Source organism: Hyaena hyaena, unplaced genomic scaffold (assembly GCF_003009895.1).
Source record: "Hyaena hyaena isolate Hyena2069 unplaced genomic scaffold, ASM300989v1 scaffold_209, whole genome shotgun sequence".
NCBI classification, from domain to species: Eukaryota; Metazoa; Chordata; class Mammalia; order Carnivora; family Hyaenidae; genus Hyaena; species Hyaena hyaena.
The window spans coordinates 1,771,923-1,793,603 of NW_024080844.1; the positions used below are offsets into that span (position 1 = coordinate 1,771,923).

Genomic DNA, 21,681 nt, shown 5'->3' on the forward strand with positions numbered 1-21,681 from the left:
TTCAGATACAAAAGGAGAACTTAGCTACAGTCAGAAAATATAATATTAAAAATGATTAAAACAAAGCAATAAATTTCAAAATCTAACACCTGGCTTAGTCACTGCTAAAAACATTTAGCAAATCAATTATTTTGCTTTACTATTCAATACAGGAGTAATACAGGAAATCTGGATGATACATTATTTAGGCTTTTGCATATACCAGATATATGCATCAAAATAATTAAAAGCAAAACTACAAGTATTTTTATAATTGAACGTACCTATAAACACAATTCAAAAACCTCAAAAAGCATGGCAAAAAATAACATTTTCCCCCTAGCTTACTGCTGGTTAATAATGGCTCATTTTCTCCTACACAAAGGTAAATCAAATGTAGGTAGAGACAAAGATCAGCAAAAAATTATAAAATCAATTATACAAGAAAATGTAAAGCATAAACAACTTCAGCAACTTTTAATGAATAAGAAAAATAGTGATTCCAGGGGCACCTGGGTGGCTCAGTTGGTTAAGTGGTTAAGCATCTGAATTTGGTTCAGGTCATGATCTCATAGTTCAGGAGTTCAAGCCCTGTATCAGGTTCTCTGCTGTCAGCACAGAGCCTACTTCAGATCTCTGTCTCTCTCTACTCTTCCTCCACTCGTGCACATGTACTCTCTCTCTCTCTCTCTCTTTCATTCACACACACACACACACACAAATAAACATTTAAAAAAATATATATACATATATATATAATAGTGATTTCATGTAGACTTCCTGCTTCTTTTTCTTTTTCCCAGCTATAATTTCACTTCCTTTTTCTCTTCTACTTATTCATCTACATTTTCTTCCATGTCTTCTGATACATTTTTCCTTTATCCCTTCCATCTGGAGTTTTATCTTTCTTTATATGGTTGGCAGTAGAATTGATACGATCCACTGAGGAATTAGGTGTCTGACTCCAAGTTTTTCACCGTGAGTAACTGGAAGGATCAAGTTACAAATTGATAAGACAGAGGAGACTATGGGAAGAACAGGTTTGAAATAGGGCTGGGAATCAAGAATTTCAGTTTTGAACAAATAACCTTAGAACGTCAAATGAAGAGGTGAAAGGAGTGAGTAGCAGATATCCTAACATTGCTGGCTTTGCCTTCCTCTTAATGTTCCCAGAAATGTCACAAATTATGAAAACAACAAGAAGAATTTCTCTAAAGTGGCATTAGAGGAAGAAAGTGTGGTTCTCATTTTGGTTCCAGTTAATGAGGAACCTAACGAAGAACATCAAATGGAACTAAGTGTTTTTCCAACTTCAGAAGTCAACCTGAAGGCACCTGGGACAAACAATAAAGTTCATCATCCTCAAATAAATGAACAATTCAAGCTTTTCCCAAAACACAGTTGTTGTAATACAGCAATCTTTCCCTTGCCAACAAGTCTGCCTCCAGTAAATAAACTGTCTGGGGACAATGTGCAGAACTAGTACCAACAATCTGAGTAACGATGGCCAAAAAATAGACGTTTATGTAAAAGAAACCAAAACATTCCTAAACATCGCCAAAGGCCAAACTGCAGTCATGTTTGGGGAAATGCAAGGTGATGGCCAAGAGATCAAAGATTTGGAAAAGTTGTAAGAAGATTGAGAAAGATGAAGAGACTAATACAGTTGAAGTGATAACGTCAGCACAGGAAGGCATATTGGCAGCACAGTCAAGAACCACTGTAAGAGCCAAACAATCTACTGAATCTGTGAATTTACGATCCATTCCTGCTTCTGTTGAGATCTTTCTGCTGCAAGCCTCTGGTGTCAGGTGGTTTGTGGGCCATGGCAGACCTCTCTTGTCAAAATACAAAATGCTGGCTTTGTGGGCAGCTCCATGCAGGTCAAGCCTTGGCCTGACATTCCAAAAGGATTACCTCTCTGTTACCTACCTGCACTTTCCCCTAGGCCCAGAAGATAACATGCTATGCCCTGAATGTGCTAAGAGAAATAAGAAAGTGATGAAAAGATTCATTGCAGTGGAGAGGGAGATGCAACCTGGTTTGAACACATCAACATAATTTCCTTTGGATGGGCCATATCCTAATAAAGAGTAACTGATGGAGAGCCCACAGATACGTAGACTTGCATCCCAGGGACTGCTGTGCTATGTCCTAGCCATCCTCAGTGTTGCCTGATGCCTTGAGTATAGGTGTGAATGTTTGGATTCTGCATTGCAGGTTTGCCAGGAAGTGACTGCTACTGCTGCTTTAAAGATCTTTTTTAGATTTTTTTAAATAGTCGTAGGCTTTCAGAAAAGCTGAGCAGAAAGTACAGGGTTCTGAAATACTGTCCCAACCCCTTCCTCTACTATGAACATCCTGCACCAGCGTGGTAAATTTGTTGAACCTACACTGACTTATCCTGATCACCCAAAGCCCATAGTTCACAACAGGGTTCAGTTTTCATGTTGTATAGTCTCTGGGTTTTGACAAATATATAACGACTGTCTATATCCACCATAATAGTGTCAAAATAGTTTCACTGCTCTTAAACTTTCATGTGTCATCTATTCAATACTCTCTTCCTTCCAAACCCTGACTATGATCTTTTTACTGTCTTCATAGCTTTGTCTTTTTTTTTTAGATTTAAAAGAACAAAATAAAACTTTTATTATTCCTTGACACCATAGTTGTGTGCATTAAAAAGCCAAATAATCTACCAAGAGGCTCTTAGAATTTTTAATTTTTTTAAGTTTATTGTCAAGTTGGTTTTCATATAACACCCAGTGCTCATCCCCACAAGTGTCCTCCTCCATGCCCATCACCCACCTCCCCTCCCCCACACACCCATCAGTCCTCAGTTTGTTCTCAGCATTCAAGAGTCTCTCATGGTTTGTCTCCCTCCCTCTCCCCCACTATTTCCCCCCTTTTTCTCCCCCACAGTCCTCCATTAAGTTCCTCCTAATCCTCCTATACGTGCAAACATATGGTATTTGTCCTTCTCTGCCTGACTTATTTTGCTCAGCATAACACCCTCAAGGTCCATCCATGTTGCCACACATGGCCAGATTTCATTGTTTCTCATTGCCATGTAGTACTCCACTATATAGATGAACTACATCTTCTTGGTCCATTCGTCCATGGATGGACATTTAGGCTCTTTCCATGTTTTGGCTATTGCTGAGAGTGCTGCTATGAACATTGGGGTCCATGTGCCCCATGCCTCAGCACTCCTGTATCCCTTCGGTAAATTCCTAGCAGTGCTATTGCTGGGTCATAGGGGAGTTCTACTGTTAATTTCTTGAGGAATCTCTACACTGTTTTCCAGAGGGGCTGCACCAGTTTACATTCCCACCAACAGTGTAGGAGGGTGCCCGTTTCTCCACATCCTCGCCAGCATCTAAAGTCCTCTGATTTGCTCATTTTAGCCACCCTGACTGGCATGAGGTTGTATCTCAGTGTGATTCTGATCTGTATTTCCCTGATGAGGAGGGATGCTGAGCATCGTTTCATGTGTCTGTTGGCCATCTGGATGTCCTCTTTGGAGAAGTGTCTGTTCATATCTTCTGCCCGTTTCTTCACTGGATTGTTTTTCGAGTGTGGAGTTTGGTAAGTTGCTTATAGATTTTGGATACTAGCCCTTTATCTGATATGTCATTTGCAACTATCTTTTCCCATTCTGTCGGTTGTCTATTGGTTTTATGGATTGTTTCCTTTGCCGTGCAGAAGCTTTTAATCTTGATGAGGTCCCAATAGTTCATTTTTGCTCTTGATTCCCTTGCTTTTGGGGATGTGTCAAGTAAGAAATTGCTGCGGTGGAGGTCAAGGAGGTTGTTTCCTGCTTTCTCTTCTAGGGTTTTGATGGTTTCCTGTCTCACGTTCAGGTCCTTTATCCATTTTAAGCTTATTTTTGTGTATGGTGTGAAAAAATGATCTAGTTTCATTCTTCTGGATGTTGCTGTCCAGTTCTCCCAGCACCATCTGTTAAAGAGGCTGTCTTTTTTCCATTGGATACTCTTTCCTGCTTTGTCAAAGATTTGTTGGCTGTACACGTTTGGGGCCAATTCTGAGTTCTCAATTCTATTCCATTAGTCTGTGTGTCTGTTTTTGTGCCAATACCATACTGTCTTAATGATGACAGCTGTGTAGTAGAGACTAAAGTCTGGGATGGAAATGCCTCCCGTTTTGTTTTTTTTCTTCAATATTACTTTGGCTATTCGGGGTCTTTTGTGGTTCCATACAAATTTTAGGATAGTTTGTTCTAGTTTTGAGAAGTATGCTGGTGCAATTTTGATTGGGATTGCATTGAATGTGTAGATTGGTTTGGGTAGTAATGACATTTTAACTATATTTATTCTTCCAATCCATAGCTTTGTCTTTACTAAGGAACGAGTATGGCAGAAGAAAGACTACTAAAATAATGTCATCAAGAAGGTGAAATAGAATAAAATCTACTACACAAACAGAAAGTTGGCCATAAGAGCATGCACATTTCATCCAGAGTAATAAGAGAAAAGCAGAATAGATGGTACAGGTGAGATAAACTGGCAAACAAGGTGATGGGAATATCCAAAGTTCTATTACTGTTTCTATTATCTTAAATAAAAAAGAGATAATAGGCTGAGAGTAAACATGATTGACTTTTAAAGAGAAGATGTGAAATAGCCTAGGGAAGACATGAAATAGGTTATCTAGTAAAATAAAATAGGGATGCTAACAACACAAAGGTACACCTGAGGTTATGGTCATGAATCTGAAGTAAAGGCAATCAGCATGGTTATGTGTTTATTTTCCCAGTTGCATTATTATAACAAGTGTTGGTGCAAGGGAGTAGAAAGCTGGAATTAACCAGAAATGGGAATATGCCAGAGGAATAGAAAGATGGAAAAGAGAGCAAGGGAGTTGTGGAAGTATAGAAAGGAATAATTTACAAAGATAGATAGTGGAATCTAAGCTGGGACGGAGACAAGTAAAAAAGTAAAATCATAAAGTGAGTGGGTAAGGGACAGTAAAACATAATAGGACCATAGATTATTAGTCTCAGTGAGATCAAAGAAGTAGTGGATTTGAGAAAATGAGAATGAATTGGAGAGATAAGAAACACTGTTCAGGGGCGCCTGGGTGGCTCAGTCGGTTAAGTGTCCAACTTTGGCTCAGGTCATGAGCTCACCATTTGTGGGTTTGAGCCCTGCATCAGGCTCTGTGCTGACAGCTTAGAGCCTGGAGCCTGCTTCAGATTCTGTGTCTCCCTCTCTCTCTAACCCTCCCCCTGCTCACGCTGTCCTTCCCTCTTTCTCTCTCAATCTTTCTCAGAAATAAATAAAACATTTAAAAAAAAAAAAAAGTACTGATCAGACAGTAGGATACTTGATACTGACATTATGAAGGGAGTGCAATCATTGGTAATGACAAATTCCAGACTATGACCATTGAAGCAGGTGGCTGAGGTAGGGAGGAAGAACAATCTTTGGCAAGAAAGCAAGCAAAAAAACAAAGAAGCTAGCTTATTAGAAAAACCATCTACATAGATAATGAAACTGCTATAATTTAGGAAAAGTCTAATGACTCGAACAATGACAGTGAGCCAGGAGCTAAAATCTTCAAAGAATGATGTGAATCCCAAGGATGTGTAGATAACTGCAATAAGAGAGGCTAGCAGATGGGAAAGTCTGAGATCATCAACTTTGAGGCTGTGAGTTTAAGGAAGGAAGAGGAAAATGGTCTGGAAGAAGCAAGGACATGCAAGAAGGATACTCACACATCTCCAGGCCAAGGTACAAAGAAGGAGGAGGGAAACAGCTGTCACTTGAGAAGGCTATAAAGGAAGCAATGGACTTGGGGAAAGCCCTGATTATATAAAGTGAAGGCAATATTCAGAAATCAGGTTGAAGATAAGAAGGGGGGAAATGGTGGGGGAAAGGGAGAAAGGCAAACCATGAGAGACTCTTGAATGCTGACAAAAACTGAGGACTGATGGATGTGGCGGGGAGGAGCGATGGGCATGGAGGAGGGCACTTGTGGGGATGAGCACTGGGTGTTATGTGGAAACTAATTTGACAATAAACTATTTGTAAAAAAAAAAAGATAAGAAAAAAAAAGAAATCAGGTTGAAGATGAAAGGGAACTGTGCTGATGATGGACTATGAGTTCCAGAGTGTAAAATGGAATGTCCCAAAAGCTGGGTAAATGTGGATGATGGGAGTCAGAAGACAGGATACAGAGTCATGTGGGGATCAGGATTTGAAATATTGATGGAAAACTCAGGAGTCTGGGACATCTTACAAGGCCTGAAAGAAACAGCCAAAGCAGAAATAAAATTCAGTATGGATCAAGAAGATGTGGTTTATCTATACCATGGAATACTACATGGCAATGAGAAACAATGAAATCTGGCCATGTGTAGCAACATGGATGGACCTTGAGGGTGTTATGCTGAGCGAAATAAGTCAGGCAGAGAAGGACAAATACCATATGTTTGCACGTATAGGAGGATTAGGAGGAACTTGACGGAGGAACAAGGGGGAGAAGAAGGGGGGAAATGGTGGGGGAAAGGCAGAGAAGCAAACCATGAGAGACTCTTGAATGCTGACAAAAAACTGAGGACTGATGGATGTGGGAGGGAGGAGGGATGGGCATGGAGGAGGACATTTGTGGGGATGAGCACTGAGTGTTATGTGGAAACTAATTTGACAATAAACTATTAGAAAAAAAAAAGAAATAAAATTCAGTGAGGCTAAAGGTTGAGCATAAGAAGGAGGATCATGGCAAGACCACGCAGAACTCTGGAATATCCTGCTTACTCCACTTTGGGACAACTGAGGTGCACAAGTCAAGGGAGGGGCAGTACCTCCAGAGGAACATGGTGTTCTGGACATCCTTTTCCTATTACTGATGGGGGGTAGGAACGTGAACAGAATATATGAGTGTGAAGGAGTTTTTACTTGAAGTGCTTCGAAAAGAGATAACTACTTCTGGGTATCCAAAGAAACTCTCGATTAATGAATTTGCACAACTGTAAACCCAAAAATATATACACTGTGCACTAGCTCATAACCTCATCTCACAAATGCTACTGCTCCCTCAAAGACAAGGTCTGAAAAAGCTGTCCTATATCTTCGATAAAGAGACTTCCAATTAGGCAAAAGCTTAATTTCTACAATCAATAAAAGCTACACATACATACATCCCCAAGAAAGGAAATAATAATTTTAAATGTGGCCCCTGCATGAAAACCTAGTTATTAGAAAATGCTATCGTGTTGGGAGTCCCCAAGACCACTAAAGGTTCGAAGATTTGCTAGGAGGACTCAGAGGACTCAGCATATAGTTGCACTTATGGCTATGATTTATTAGAATGAACGGATACAAAGCAAAATCTGCAGAAGGAAAAGGTGCAAGGGTGAAGTTCAGAGTCCTCTCCCTGTGGAATCACAGAGGACGCATTTCATTCCTCCAGCAATTGGACAAGACGTGTGAAAAGTTGTTTACCAGGGCAGGTCAGAGACTTAGTATCCAAGGTGTTTACTGGGGACTAGTCATACAGGCAACCTCTGCTTAGGACATAGCAAAATTCCAGATGCCAGAAGGAAAGCAAGTGTTCAGCATAAATCGCACTATTTATACAGTTTAGGCACAGTTCTGGGAATGGTGGAACCTCTCCAAAATCCAAGTTTCCAGATGCCATTCCAGAACCAACCCTCGGGGGCGCCTGGGTGGCTCAGTTGGTTGAGAGTCCAACTTGACTCAGATCATGAGCTTGCAGTTCAGGAGTTTGAATCCCACACTGGGCTCTGTGCTGGCAGCTCAGAGCCTGGAGCCTGCTTCAGTTTCTGTATCTCCCTCTTTCTCCATCCTGCCCTCAGCTCACGTTCTGCGCATGCGCGTTCAATCTCTCTCTCTCTCTCTCTCTCTCTCTCAAAAATAAGCAAATAAAAAAAAGAAAAGGAAAGGAAAGAAAAAGAAAAAACCCTACAAGTAGACCTTTAGGAATAGCAGTTTCGGCCCTACTATGTTAACTTCCTCCTGCACAGACCTATCTTGATATTTACATTTTAAGGGAAGAGAACTTTAATATAAAACAATGCCATCTATGTGTAAAATAATACAGATTCCTTAGGAGTTCAATTCCATTTAAAAGACTTGAGCACCTGGGTGTCTCAGTTGAGCATCTAACTCTTGATTTCAGCTCAGGTCATGATCCCAAAGTAATGGGATCAAGCCCCTACGTCAGGCTCCACACTGAGCATGGAGCCTGCTTAAGATAGTCTTTCTCTGCCTCTCTCTCATACACATGCTCTCTCTCTCTCTCATTCAGGGTGCCTTAGTGGCTCAGTCAGTTAAGTGCCTGACTCTTGATTTCAGCTTGGATCATGATCTCACAGTTGGTGAGATCAGGCCCCACACTAGGCTCTGCACTGACAGCATGGAGCCTTCTTGGGAGTCTCTCTCTTCCTTTCTCTGCCCCTCCCCTGCTCAAACTCTCTCTCTCTCAAAATAAATAAATATTAAGAAAATAAAAAATAAAAGCCTTGAATCAAGCTATATAAAGCTTTGGTCAGTTATCAAAAGAGTAACAATCTTCTATAGTACAGTGGAATAATGAAATAAGTTGCCAAAATATATAATAAACCTTAAAGAAAACATGTGAATAACAATTAGAAAAATAACATGAGGGGGTGCCTGGGTGGCTTAGTTGGTTAAGTGTCTGACTCTTGATTTTGGCTCAGGTCATGATCTCACAGTTGTAAGAAAAAGCCTCACATGTCGAGCTCTGCACTGGGCATGGAACCTGCTGAGATGGCCTCTCTCCTTCTCCTTATGCCCATACCCTGCTTGCTTATGCACATACACACATTTTTTCTCTCTCAAAAAAAAAAGAAAAAGAAAAAAAAAGAAAAATAATCTAAGAATAAAAAAGATGAGTCAACTTACTAGAAGTTAAAATAGAAAAAAAATCAATATTTAAAGCACAAATACAAAATTTCACATACAACTTTTGTTAATTGCCTAATGTCCTACTAAACAAAAACAACATTTTATGTAGTTCTTCCTCCCTCTTCTCTTCAAATGAACCAAAGATCTTTAAAAAAGTCTGAACTGTCATTATAAAGAAGGACAAAATATTAGTATTTAAGTAATGCTTACTAGTAACGTAAAATAAGTATATCTATAGATACTTAACACCTCTCTTGGCCCCTCCGCACCAAACACCATCATACAAAAGAGTCAAACTGAAAAAGGCTTTAGGAAGAATAGTAAGACACCCTGGCAAAATAACATGCTTTAGCTTCCTCCCCGACACCACCACCAAAAAATCTAACTCAAAGGACAATTTACTTTTTAGGACTTCTTTAGTATGAAGAAAACTATGCATTAAACACTAAGGGTGGAAATGGACATATGGTAGAAGTCATTAAACAGTGTTTCATCCTTGTCATTATTACTATTATGACAGCTAAAAAACTATCTAAAATGGCCACTTTCTTCCCATCCCCCAGCCCCTACTCCCCAGAAATATATCTGAAACTTCATCTATGAGACTGGTTGATTTTATTAGGTACTAATTCAATTAGTCCATTGAAATCCAATTAGGAAAGAAAACACAGTAATTTGAACAGGGAAAGTTGACTGTAAAGAATTATTAACGACAAAAACTGAGGACTGATGGATGTGGGGGGGAGGAGGGATGGGCATGGAGGAGGACACTTGTGGGGATGAGCACTGGGTGTTATGTGGAAACTAATTTGACAATAAACTATTTGTAAAAAAAATAATAAAATAAAATAAAATGCAAAAAAAAAAGAATTATTAACTATAACAGGAGAGTAACTATAAATTATAGAGCATTCTAAAGAATACCCTAAGGCTGAGGGAGAGTACACCACAAAAGAGCAAACTTGGAAGGAGGATCCTTTCCTTGAGGCTGGAATTCTAACCTTACTAGAGAAGGTAGGACCATAGCACAGTGGATGGCAAAGTTTGCCGGACTGCCCAGGCGACACTGGACCACAAGCAAGCAGGAAAACAGTCCACTGGGTGCAGGCAGCCAAGTATGGCAGGCAAGTAAGCAAAGGAAACCAGAGCTCCTGGAGCCAGCTCACTGGCAGAATGGTGGGGGGCCCAAAGCCCACAGGAAGATCTTGCTGAACCCGGACCAGGACCATGAGCTTGAGGAGGAAGTGTGTGTACTGGCTGCACAGCTGGAGCACAGCCCCACTGGATGTCCCAGAACCTTATAGCTAAAGCAAGAAACAACCAGCACGGCATAAAAGAGAAGACCCTTCTTCTGTAGTGTCTCTCCAGCACCCTCTACTGGCTCAACTTAATACTGTGCTTGCTGTAAAGAAGAAATGCATAAGCAGATCAGGTAAGATGATAGATCTGGAACCAAGAGGCAATAAATTAGTAACTGGCATTGGGTATAGTTAAAATACCCACTTCTCCGGATTACTTATTACCCATGTTAGCACCCAAAATTTCTTATACTAATACATTTTTTTAAAAAGTATTTTCTAGGGGTGCCTGGGTGACAGTGGGTTGAGCATTCAGCTCAGGTCATGATCACAGTTTGTAGGTACAAGCCCCACATCGGGCTCTATGCTGACAGCTAGCTCAGAGCCTGGAGCCTGCTTCAGATTCTATGTCTCTGTCTCTGTCTCTCTGTCTCTCTCTCTCTCTCTCTCTCTCTCTGACTCTTCCCTGCTCACGCTGTCTCTCTCTCTCTCAGAAATAAATAAAAAAATAAAATAAATAATAATAAATAAATATTTTTTAAAAGTATTTTCTAATGTAAGGTAAGCATGTGACTTGGTTTAGCAACTATGGAAAAATATGGATGCTCCTTGAAAAATCACAAATAGATCTACCACTTGATCTAGCAGTCCCATTTCTGGGTATACAACCAATGGAAATGAAAATAGGATATAAAAAAAAGAAAACAGGATATCAAAGAGATACATGCACTCCCAAGTTTACTGCAACATTATTCACAATAGCCAAGATATGGAAACAACCTAAATGCTCATCAATAGATGAACGGATAAAGAAGATGTGGTATATATAGATACAATGGAATATTATTAGGCCATGAGAAAAAAGAAATCCTGCCATTTCCAGCAACAGGGAACTTGAGCACACAGTGTTAACTGACATAAGTCAGACAGAGTAATACTGCAGGATATCACCTACACTGTGGAATCTAAAAGAACCACACTCAGGGCACCTGGGTGGCTTAGTCGGTTAAGCGTCCGACTTTCGCTTAGGTCATGATCTCGCGGTTCGTGGGTTAGAGCCCCGCATCAAGCTCTGTGCTGACTGCCAGCTCAGAGCCTAGAGCCTGTTTCAGTCTGTGACTCCCTCTCTCTCTGACCCTCCCCTGCTCACGCTGCCTCTCTCTCTCCTAGAAATAAATAAAACATTTTTAAAAAAAATAAAAAAATAAAATAAAAGAACCACACTCATGAAAACAGGGAGTTAAATGGTGGTTACCAGGGCTGAGAAGTCGGAAAATGGAAAAGATGTTAAGACACAAACTTACAATCAGTAGTAAATAAGTCCAGAGATCCATATTAATATGTGAGTACAGACAAAAATATTGTATAATAATCAAACCTAAGAGACTAGATCTTATGAAAAAGAAATAATTATGTTAGGTGACAAAGGTGTTAACTATTACTACAAAGGCAATCATATTACAATATATAAATATATCAAACCAACGTATTATACACCCTAAATTTACACAATGTCAACTGTATTTTAATTTTTTTAAAAAACTACATTTGAGCAACCTGGAACTCTCCTCAGCAGGACCTGGGAGCCCCTCTGTCCATAATTACCTCGGATGCTAACCTTAAGTTAAAGAAAGCTAAGTAAAAATCTCTCACCACTAGAAAAATAATTAAGAAATTATTATAGTATAGAAGAATAGTATGATTCACAAAAGGATTCAAGAAGAGCTCCCTCCAGTAGAGGTCTACAAATTGTATCAATGTAAATTCTCTAGTTTGTATACTGTACTATAATTATGTATGATGTTACCACTGGGAGAAACTAGAGGAAGTGTATATGGAGCCTCTCTGTACTATAACTGTAACTCCCTGTGAGTCTGTAATTGCCTCAAATTTTAAAATTCATTTAAAAATGAGTTCCAAGACATCTAGAACAGATTACCTTATAAAAACATATTATGGAAAACAGTATGTTTTCATTACTAATATTTTTTTAATGCTTAAAATACAATGCTGAAAAGGGAACAGCATTATATACATACTTCTGTAGTGATACTTCCCTCTACCGGGTGCCAGCAATGGAAGATGTTGAAAATTCTGTCCTAATTACAAGTTCCAGTCCAAAGACCATGAGATAGACAGAAGCTTCCAATTACTCACCTCATGATGCCAATAGTTCTTTACTAATTGTCACTTAAATATCAGAGAAAAATGCAAGGGTTTTTTTTTTGTATAAATATACCTTATTTTCCTAAGGAAAAAGAAAGTTACCTTTCTTCTACTGCCTTAAAAGAAAACCCAAAGAGGACAAATGAGTAAGTTCACAGAACATCTTTTTAAAATATAATGCAGACTTTAGGTCACCCCACTAAACCACATTGAGAGTAGCAATTACTTAAAAAATAAAATCTTAAAAAAAAATCTAAAGCTCTTGATTTTGTTAAAGTAGGTACAATAATTTCTATGAAGGAATAAAAGATGGAAATCAAGCTGACATCTAGGCAACCTAAAGTCAGTGACTTTAGTTTCTTTCTAAATAAAATTATAACTTGCTAAAATGAAGGTAAAAATAAGTGCTAGGTAAACCCAGCAAAAGACTGTCAGAATGATCAAACATGAAATTAGATCAGCCCAAATATAATAAACAGTTGGAAGTTCTACCATTCTCCTACATTAGTGATATCAAATCATATTAGAAAATTGTTCTGAAAGAAGAAAAGAGCCCCAGGTGGTAGGTTTTGTTTGTCTTGTTTTTTGTTTTTTTTTTTTTTAATATTCCTTAACTTGGAAATCTTTTCCTCAAGAAAATAACATAAGGAAAGGTAGCTCTCAATCACTCACTCTATGCCATACGGTGCTTAACACTTCAATTTCTCATAGTACGGATTATGCTGCAAGCCAGCAAGCACAAGTTAAGAAGTGAAGTAGAGAGGCCTTTAGGTGGCTCAGTCGGTTAAGCATTTGACTTTGGCTCAGGTCATGATCTCACAGTTTGTGAGTTCAAGCCCCGCATCGGGCTCTGTGTTGACAGCTCAGAGACTGGAGCCTGCTTCAGATTCTGTGTCTCCCTCTCTCTCTGCCCCTCCCCTACTCACGCTCTCTCTCTCTTAAAATATACAAACATTTAAAAAAAAAAAAAGTGAAGTAGAGGATATTATTGAAACAAGCACGTCTCTGAATCACTCCACAAATGATCAAACTACCTTCTGTTAATGATGTGTTATATATTTTTTAATGTATGTGTAATGGATGTATTCTCCAAAATTAGGATCAAAGTGACTCATGGAAATCCTTTCTTTCTAGCAGTGTGGTCTATGTTACTCAGTACAAACAGAGTTATACATTTATGACAAACCTAATAATCATCCATTACTTGCTATACCCATATTTCATTTTGATTCACACAGCAAAGTGTCAGGCCAGATCCCTGGTAACAGAGTGATTCAACAGATATAAACCCTGAAGCCAAAAATCTCTTCCCAACTAACTTTCCACAAGTCCTGAAACTACCATCATTAGACCACCACTTCTTGATAGGGAATTTTACAGAGATCCATTTTCCTTTTTTTTTTTTTTTTTTTTCGTTTTTTATGTATTTCTGAGAGAGAGAGCGTGAGAAGGGGAGGGTCAGAGAGAGAGGGAGACACAGAATCTGAAACAGACTACAGGCTCTGAGCTAGCTGTCAGCACAGAGCCCAATGTGAGGCTCAAACTCACGAACCGTGGGATCATGACTTAAGCCAAAGTCAGCCGCCCAACTGACTGAGCCACCCAGGTGCCCCCAGAGATCCATTCTCTAAGTGTATATTGTATTATTGTCCTGAACCATTTTATTACAAAAATAAGAATACTTGACAAAAATCAACCAGTCAGAAAATTAATACAGCAAAAACTGAAAAACCTCCCCCTCACTTCTCGAGTATGACATAACCAACCACCTATTCAAAGCATCAAGGCAGGTGCTGTGTAATAGTGCTGGTAATAGTGTATTTTAAACACTAGATAAAAGCCGTATCAACTCAGTACTTTGCAAGAGACTTTTTTGCAGCATTTCTACTTGTGGTGATACCAAAAGCATAGAAATTTCAGCTGGTCAAACATAGAGATAATTGCCATTTCTGCTCTGGAAACACCAGAAGAGCTTGGCCTGATCAAACCTGCACACTTGAACATTTTTAACTGGGGGGCTTGCAATAATTAGGTTTCAGTCTTCCTCTTCTCACACAGCTCAGAAGACAATCATCTTACTTCCTCCCATCAATTGTTATTGTTGGTTTTCTCTTCTAAAAATCAGCTTTTCTCCCAGGACATGGTGGCCCTGAGTTTGAAGTCACTGAGAAAACACTTGGACCCCCACATTCTATTCTCATTTTTTTCTTAATGTTTTATTTATTTCTAGGAGAGAGAGAGAGAGACAGCGTGAGCAGGGGAGGGTCAGAGAGAGAGAGAGAGTCACAGACTGAAACAGGCTCCAGGCTCTGAGCTGGCAGTCAGCACAGAGCCCGACGCGGGGCTCGAACCCACGAACCGTGAGATCATGACCTAAACGAAAGTCGGACGCTTAACCGACTAAGCTACCCAGGCGCCCCTCTATTCTCATTTTTTAATTCTGCTAGAAATACAATAAAGAATACCAGTTCATTTATTTTCTAACTGATTTGATTAATTTTAAGCTTAGTGTATGATCAAGATTTAGTGGGGTACCATCTTTAGTCTTTAAGAGCACACACCCAGGAACCAGATGGCTTCAGTTTAAACCATGGCTCCATCAGGTTCTAGCCAAGTAACCAAGAGTACTTAACCTCCTTAAGCCTGTTACATCATCCAAAAAGCTGAGGTCATAATTATAAAGCCTTCTTATATGTTGTTACAATAATTGTACCATGGCCATCACATAGTAAATGTTCAATACTGTTGTCTGTTATTATTTTCTCTCTTATGTTCAGTTCCTAAATAAAGCTCAATATGTAAAATGTAACATGGGTCAGAAGAAAAGCAAAAGAATATTAGAAATTTTCAAGATATAAAAGCTGTTTTCACACCTTCTCTAAACAAGGTAGGATTCTATCAGGTGCAGTGTCCCTCCATATTGCAATGAGTTTGGTCAATATAAAATTTTTACATACCTTTTATTCACTTTTTTCAACAAGTTTTTTATTCTGATATCAGACAGACTCAGCTCAAATATTAATTATGTGACCTGGGCAGGTTATTGAATGATTCTGTGACTCTGTTTCCTCAAGTGTACAATGAAGATAACAGTAGCTACACCTCATAGATGGCACCGAGAACCATGCCCAGCACAGAGAAAGTGCTAAGTAAGGGGTAAGTAGCTAACTACCAAGTTCTGTGTTGCTAGCAATGTGCTAGATGTTGGAAATTCTTAAATAGAAAACATAGTATTTGCCTTCAAAGAAGTCACAAAAGATAATCTCAGTATAATTTAGTATCTACAAAGGAAGGAGGCTTGAACTCTTGAATACACAGAGAAATGGATTCTTTCAGAATAAAAATTTTTTTTAAAAAAAGGCCCAAATCTTGAAAATCAGCATTTGGGGCGGGTGATGGGTGGGTACACTGAGGTTCAATATATTACTCTTTGCACTTTCACATATGTTGGAATTTTTACACAATGAAAAGTTGTTTTTAAAAATGATAAATCATTTTCTCTTTCAGAAGATAAGGCAAAATATTGTAATCTGATTTTTTTTTCCCACATCAATGTCTTTATATGACACACATTGTCAGCCACAATGTTTAAGATGCAAAGGTGTTAAGAGTCCTCTTGACAAGACTGCCACCTAGTGGATTACCTTAAATTCTGCCATTTACATTTTATAATTTAAACACATTAAATGCTACATAGAATCTAATAAAAGGCAAGTTTCTTTTTTCCAAAAAAGACAAATCCAAGTACTAACAAAACTTCCTGTATCACAGGAAATTCTGTGGGTTATGCTAAACAAAGTATTGTTTGGAGAACCATTAGCCTAAAGCAATCTCAGTCAATTTTAGTTTGGCTATTCATAGAGGCCATCTGACAAAATGTGTTTAAAAAAAAAGAAGCAGCAGCAGCAGCAAAGAAACATAACATGGGTTTAGTAATTACTGCAGGATATATAAACCCAGAGTTGTTAGATAATACAATCAAGATTAACTCTATTAAAATAAAAGCAATATGCAGAATATGTGGTCATATACGGAATGAATTTTTTAAAAAACAATCCTAATTTTTCAGAAATTGGCACTTGTGGCTTAGGTAAAAAAAAATGTAATGTTTATTTCAAAATAAGTGTTTTATTTATTTTGAGAGAGTGCTCAATTGGGGGAGGGACATAGAGGCAGAAAGAATCCCAAGCAGGTTCCACACTGATAGCATGGAGCTTGACGTGGGGCTCAATTCCATAAACTGTGAGATCATGACCTGAGCTGAAATCAAGAGTCAGATGGTTAATCGACTGACCCACCCAAGCGCCCCAAATTTCTAATAAGAGCAATATATACTGATCAATAAAGTGCTTCTCTCAAACAACTTAAGCAGAAATTGAGATAATGTACTCTGGACAAATGCCTTAAAATTTCTCAGAAAGCATGATGATGAAAAAATTGATGTTTAAGATTACGGAGTCTATAGGGGCGCCTGGGTGGCTTAGTCAGTTGAGCGTCCGACTTTCGCTTAGGTCATGATCTCGCGGTTCGTGGGTTTGAGCCCCGCGTCAGGCTCTGTGCTGACTGCCAGCTCAGAGCCTGGAGCCTATTTCAGTCTGTGACTCCCTCTCTCTCTGACCCTCCCCTGCTCACGCTGTCTCTCTCTCTCATAGAAATAAAAAAAAAAACAAAAAAAAAGATTACGGAGTCTGAATGAAACTGTCTCATGAATATGAGAGTGGGCAAAAAGCCCCATTTCTAAGTTATTAGTTTGCATAATATATTTAGAATGCATGTGTAAATGTTTAATTAAGCTAATGAAGAAAGCATTATAAGCAGGCATTCAACTATTTTACCTATATTCATCCATGTTTATGTACTCAAGTTGTCCAAACTTGGGAGCTTCTCATTGGGAAAAGGAAGGACTGCCTAATATACAAGCATAGCATGGGCCTCTATAGTTCACCATAAAACTCAAAGACTTTTAAATAATGACTATTAAGAGTTAAATTACTCAACACCTAATACTTCTTTGCCTGTGTTATTACAGACTTAATCAAATAGATAGCTGCCTTTTGTTACACCAGAAAGGAAGTTCTGGGGACATGTTTTAAAGACATACGGTGTGAAGGGACTTCCAGTAGCATATTCTGGACAATGATTACAAGATAATTAAGTTCTGTAGTGAACTACAAAGTACTGCAGGAGGGAGGAGAGAAACTCAAGAGTCTAGACCAATAACAAAGAGATAAAAAAAAAAGTGGAAGACAAGGGAGATTTATGGCTTACATTAGAATGCCTAGGGTTGACTGCTATGCTAACTTAAGAAGAAAATGTTTATGAGAAGCAGAATATTTTCGTTTATCTCCCTATAGACTACTTAACTTGTTGCAAGGGAGGGGGGAAAAGGAATTGCAGTGGAGAATTCAGATATTTTCACAATCACATTTCTGCACTCGAAATTAACAACACCAGTGAGGGACAGATAGTTATCAGACACCTCCAAATGCATTCCACTATGAAGAAGACAATATCACCTATGTAGCAATAAGTAACGTGGATCTAATCACAAAGTAGCATTAAATAAACCCCAAATTAGTAACGTTACATTAAAAAGCAGAAAAACTGATGTATTCTTCAAAAATTTCATGTCCATAAGCAACAGAGAAAGGCTGTGGAAATACTAACAGATTTATGAAAGCCAAAGACATATGGCAACTAAATGCAATATCTGATCCTAGTGTAAATCCTGAGCTAGAGGAAAAAAAGATGCTACTGAGTTAACTGACAAAATTGGAGAAAAATGTAAGTTAAATACAAGGTATTATATATGGGGCACCTGGGTGGCTCAGTCACTTCAGCGTCTGGCTCTTGGTTTCAGCTCAGGTCATAATCTCACAGTTAGTGCGTTCAAGCCCCATATAGGGCTCCACGCTGTCAGTGTGGAGCCTGCTCTGGATTCTCTCTCTCTTCCTCTCTCTCTGGCCCTCGCCTACTTGTTCATTTTCCCTCTCTCTTTCTCTCTCTCTCTCAAAATATATAAACTTTAAAAAAAGTATTGTATGAATGCTAACTTTATAGAAATTGCTACAAATAATGTGCTTATATATTTTTAGGAAATACTCATTTCCTAAGGAAGAATATAGGAATAAAATTGTTCAGAAAAACAATAATGTGGGTCTGTGTGTCTGTAGGTAGATAGGTAGGAAAAGACAGAGACATAGAAGAGAGAAATTGAGAAAGTAGGTACAAAGCAAATGGGGTAAAATGCTACCAACAGATGATTCTAAGTGGAGTACACAGGTGTTCTCTGTACCATTTTTTTTTAACTCTTCTTTAAGTCTGAGATTGCATACTTCCAAATAAAAATATTCAAACACTGCTGTAGCTAATGTTAACAACAACAAATTCTCATAATCATTCTTTTAGGACTAAAATATTCAAAGTCATAATACCTTTAATCTTCAGCTATGTTTCATGAATTTTTATGACTCACAATTATTTTTTATTACCACTAAGAAAGGGAAAAAGATGACAATTATAAGTCAGAATTATACGGCAGAACTTTTCCTTTTATCTGGATACCAGCAGTAAAACCCAAGGATGGGAACAAAGCAAAGCTAAATTCCTGACAGTCTAAACAAAGCTGCAAATAACCGGAGGGGCAAACACCTTCTCCTAGACGTAAGAGGGACAGCGGTAGCCATGATGCCATCAGCCAGCACTTCAGTTGACCCCCACCTTCATCCTAGCCTACAGATGGGGAGGGAAAGAGTCACAGTCTACAGCAATCTTGATGAAGAGGCTTTTCTTTCTCATGACTGTCACCAATTGCTCCCACTTCTAGAAACCAAGTGAAAGGGCATTTGTTTTTATTTCTGGCTTTCCGCCACTATAAGAAGGGCTATAATAAACACCCTCAGAAATATGTCCTTAGACAGTGGTACTTTTATTTTTCATAGGATAGAGTCACTAGAATGGAGACGGATGCATGCAAGTATAGGTTTGGGTTGTTTTTTACTTTTATAGATGTTGCCAGATTGTTTTTTCAAAAAGGGGATGTACACACACTTTACCCTTTCCCCCATATCCCCACCAGCATGACGTGTTATTTTTGCCAGCGTCTTGTCTTACTGCCACCTTAGTTACATTTCTCTATTCGTGAACTAGGACATCTTTAAGACATAGGTTTGTCAGTCGTGTGAATGGCTTTCCTGTGATTTGTCAATTCTTGCTCTTCATTGTTTTCTTTTTATTTTTTTGCAAACTGTTAAGAAATTTATGTATATTATAGACCATTAGCCTTTCATCTGTCATCTACAGTACAAATACTTTTTCTACAACTATCCTTTGTGTATAGGATATTTCATCTTATAAGATATTGTTGCTTTGTTTTTACATGTTCAAATATATATATAAAACACATAAATGCACACATAACACACATTTGTGTGTGTATAAATATGTGTGTATACTTATATATTTAAAGGATATGTATCTATTTTTCTTAAACTCCTGAAAGCCCAGTAACTAAATGTACTTTTTAATTATCAGAGATTGAGAATTTAGGGTATTTGTCCTATATGTAAATAAGGGACAGTAGGAAAAACGAATGTGACCAAACAGGGCTGAAGTAGTTATTACGGGGGGGATATCACGTTTACTTCCCCCGTCAACTGAGTTGGTTTTTTTTTAATTTACCATTTTAACTCTTTTTTTAATGTTTATTTATTTTGAGAGAGAGTGAAAAAGGGGGAAGAGCAGAGAGAGAAGGACACAGAGGATCTGAAGTGGACTCTGAGCTGACAGCAGAGAGCCCAATGTGGGGCTCAAACCCACAAACCATGAGATCATGACCTGAGCCAAAGTCAGAAGCTTAACCAACTGAACCCCCCGTCTCTACCATCAACTGAGATTATCAGTGAACCAGTTACACCTAACTTATTGAAGTGGGTAAAGCATTATGATTCTCATTCTCATTTTTACTTGGAGAAACTGAAGTATGGTGAAAAGACACAGCAAGTAATAAAGCTGAGATTCAATAGTATGTCTCTTGAAACACAACCGCAATGTCAATACACATTTTTGGTAGCATTTAGGAGCAAGCTGCTTACCTTTCAATAGCTAATTCTTTGTTAGAAAGTTGCTGTACTGTAATCACCACCTTCTTCTCTATTCCTTGTTTTAACTTGAAATAAAATTTCTCTCTATCCTTAGGCACAGGACTGAAATATGCAAAAAAAGAACAGAAATTATCAGTACAACAACACATAAAATAATCTACTGCAAGTTTAAAATTCCAGCACCCTTATTTTTAAGGTGCACTAAACTCTCATCTTGCCCGAGTGGCTAACTACCAATGTTACAGGCAGCAAAATAAAGTCACTAATTAATTTCTAAATTGGATTTATAAGAGCCTTATATTTGACTTCTAAACAAAGGTTAAAAACCAAGAGTCTTTATATGACATCACTTCAACTTTAGTTTCTAAATTTAACAAATTTAGGAATATGGCCTATTTAACTATTTTTTAAGACTATCTATTCTGGTTTAGTTGGTTGTGTGGCCATAAAAGCCTTGGGGCGCCCGGGTGGCGTAGTCGGTTAAGCGTCCGACTTTCGCTCGGGTCATGATCTCGCGGTTCGTGGGTTCGAGCCCCGCGTCGGGCTCTGTGCTGACTGCCAGCTCAGAGCCTGGAGCCTGTTTCAGTCTGTGACTCCCTCTCTCTCTGACCCTCCCCTGCTCACGCTGTCTCTCTCTCTCTCCTAGAAATAAATAAAACATTAAAAAAAAAAAAAAATTTAAAAAAAAAAAGCCTTTAACACACTGAAACCCAAGGCAAAACAAAATGAGAAGAGCTTAAACATCTACAATTTGAGATAAATGTAACACACATACACAAGTAAATATAAATAAAAGATGGAAAAAGAGCTGAGGGTCAGGAGAAACTTAAATTCTAGCCTCAGCCAGACTGACCATTCTTAAGAATTAATTCATTAAGACAATCTAAGTATCTAAAATATAGACTGTCTTAAATATCACATGATTTCACTCATATATAGAATTTAAGAAACAAAACGGATGAGCATAGAGGAAGAAAATGAAAAGTAAAATAAGATAAAAACAAGGAAAATCAAGAGACTCTATAAAGAACGAACTGAAGGTTGCTGGAGAGGAGGTGGGTGGGGGGGATAGGCTAAATGGGTGATGGGCATTAAGGAAGGCACTTGTTGGGATAAGCATTGGGTATGGTATGTAAGTGATGAATCAATGAATTCTACTGCTGAAACCAATACTACACTATATGTTAACTAATTTGAACTTAAATATGTGTGTGTATACAA

The 21,681-nt window shown here is 38.4% G+C and overlaps 1 protein-coding gene across 2 annotated transcripts in view; it reads right to left on the reverse strand.

Annotated features, from left to right (window-relative positions):
* The window catches only part of RABGAP1L (RAB GTPase activating protein 1 like), a 746,017-nt gene that overhangs the window by 631,752 nt on the left and 92,584 nt on the right, over positions 1–21,681 (reverse strand). For both annotated transcript variants that reach the window (XM_039242373.1, XM_039242374.1), the window contains exon 7: positions 20,452–20,562. In XM_039242373.1, the coding sequence (XP_039098304.1) occupies positions 20,452–20,562 (111 nt within the window). The remainder of the gene's footprint in view (positions 1–20,451; positions 20,563–21,681) is intronic.